Here is a 2,102-nt window from a genome sequence, read left to right as displayed (position 1 = left end):
AACTGATCTAAACAAATACATGTTTAGCTTTGTTTGAACCTGTAGTAAAGTTAAACTGGTCTAAACAAATACATGTACAGCTTTGTTTGAACCTGTAGTAAAGTTAAACTATTCTAAACAAATTTATGTTTAGCTTTGTTTGAACCTGTGGTAAAGTTAAACTGATCTAAACAAATACATGTACAGCTTTGTTTGAACCTGTAGTAAAGTTAAACTGGTCTAAACAAATATATGTACAGCTTTGTTTGAACCTGTAGGGAAGTTAAACTGGTCTAAACAAATATATGTACAGCTTTGTTTGAACCTGTAGTAAAGTTAAACTATTCTAAACAAATATATGTGTAGCTTTGTTTGAACCTGTAGTGAAGTTAAACTGATCTAAGCTTTGTTTGAACTGGTAGTAAACTTAAACTGATCTAAAGAAATACATGTACAGCTTTGTTTGAACCTGTAGTAAAGTTAAACTGATCTAAACAAATACATGTACAGCTTTGTTTGAACCTGTAGTAAAGTTAAACTGATCTAAACAAATATATGTGTAGCTTTGTTTGAATCTGTTGGGAAATTTAAATTTCACAGCTACACAAAATTACGGATATATAATTGTGTCGAAGTTATAACAAAAAAATATTATGTTGTCAATGATTCTAGAAACAGATGTTATTCAGATGACTCCATAAAGTCACCTTTACCATACTGACATATCATAAAGGACTTTTTATAGCTTTTTATCTAAATTAGTGTAAAAAAAATTAACCCCTCTCCTGCCAGCAAAATGATAAAATGAGGTAAAGCAAAACTGGTGTGAAATAAAGGCACAGTGTGTGCACGGCTGAGTTTGTTTTTATATAACATTTAATATCCCACTTAATATTGAGCTTTTGAATGGTACTGTTTTATATAAATCAATGTGTCGATTTATGAAAAATTTTATCGATATATTTGACAACAAAATAAATTATTAAATTTGTACATGATTCAAAATGGTAAACAAAAATAAAATCTTACCATAGTAGGCGTATATATCCACAAGGCAGGATTAAATAAAATGTGATCTAACAACTGTTTGAGCAAGAGTTCTGTAGTGCTGTTGTTCACAGTTACCAGATATTTTGTCAGGGACAACAAGGAATTCAACACATCTTCTGTTATGTGATTTCGAGAGGCCTTAGGTAATGTTCATTCACATAAAATATAAAAAAATATATAATTTTACATTAATCTTATATACCAGTGTTTTAAAACATCCACAAAAGGTAAAATGTGTTAAAAATCTGTACATATCTACTATGTAAGATCAACATGAACCATTAATTATTCAATCTTCTATATGGTCATAAAACGTAATTGGGTCCTTGAACAAGTTAACATGGTTGAGTGTTAAGTATACATGCTGATATTCTTTGGGTAAAGATTAGATTAACTCTTACAAATGAATAAAATATCATGTTATTTAACATTTCTTTTAATTTCCTAGCTAGCCTACACCTAAACAATCCAAAGTTGTATTCTTTTTATTTCATCTTACAATGGCCACAAGTGATTGAATTATGACCTTTCTGACAATGGTTTTACTTCTGATTCAATTATGACCTTTTCCTTAACCTGATAACAACAATGTACTTCAGACTTAAAATAATAAAACCAGTGGATAAAGTTGTTTAAAACTTCAAAAGAACTTTTATAAAAGCATGCAGTTTCAGAAAAATATTTAATTTTGATTTTTTTCTACTAATTCTACCAAACATTCATTATTTAATGTAGATATTTACACTTAGTCTCTACATAGTTCACATGTAAGGTGGTTTTCATGTTGAGTATAAAAATACTATTCATTATTTAATGTAGTTATTTACACTTGGTCTCTACATAGTTCACCTATAAGGTGGTTTTCATGTCGAGTATAAAAATACTATTCATTATTTAATGTAGTTATTTACACTTGGTCTCTACATAGTTCATCTGTAAGGTGGTTTTCATGTTGAGTATAAAAATACTATTCATTATTTAATGTAGATATTTACACTTGGTCTCTACATAGTTCATCTGTAAGGTGGTTTTCATGTTGAGTATAAAAATACTATTCATTATTTAATGTAGAT

At 28.5% G+C, this 2,102-nt stretch overlaps 1 protein-coding gene across 1 annotated transcript in view; it reads right to left on the bottom strand.

Annotated features, from left to right (window-relative positions):
- Positions 1–156: 156 nt before the first annotated feature.
- Positions 157–2,102, bottom strand: part of LOC106477117 (neurobeachin-like) — a gene marked incomplete at its 5' end in the record, with an annotated part of 9,827 nt that continues 7,881 nt past the window's right edge. The window contains 2 exons of the mRNA XM_013937712.1: positions 157–198; positions 1,009–1,167. Of these exons, the coding sequence (XP_013793166.1) occupies positions 157–198; positions 1,009–1,167 (201 nt within the window). The remainder of the gene's footprint in view (positions 199–1,008; positions 1,168–2,102) is intronic.

Source organism: Limulus polyphemus, unplaced genomic scaffold (genome assembly GCF_000517525.1).
Source record: "Limulus polyphemus unplaced genomic scaffold, Limulus_polyphemus-2.1.2 Scaffold12914, whole genome shotgun sequence".
Taxonomy (NCBI): Eukaryota; Metazoa; Arthropoda; class Merostomata; order Xiphosura; family Limulidae; genus Limulus; species Limulus polyphemus.
This window is presented reverse-complemented; position numbering and strand designations above follow the sequence as displayed.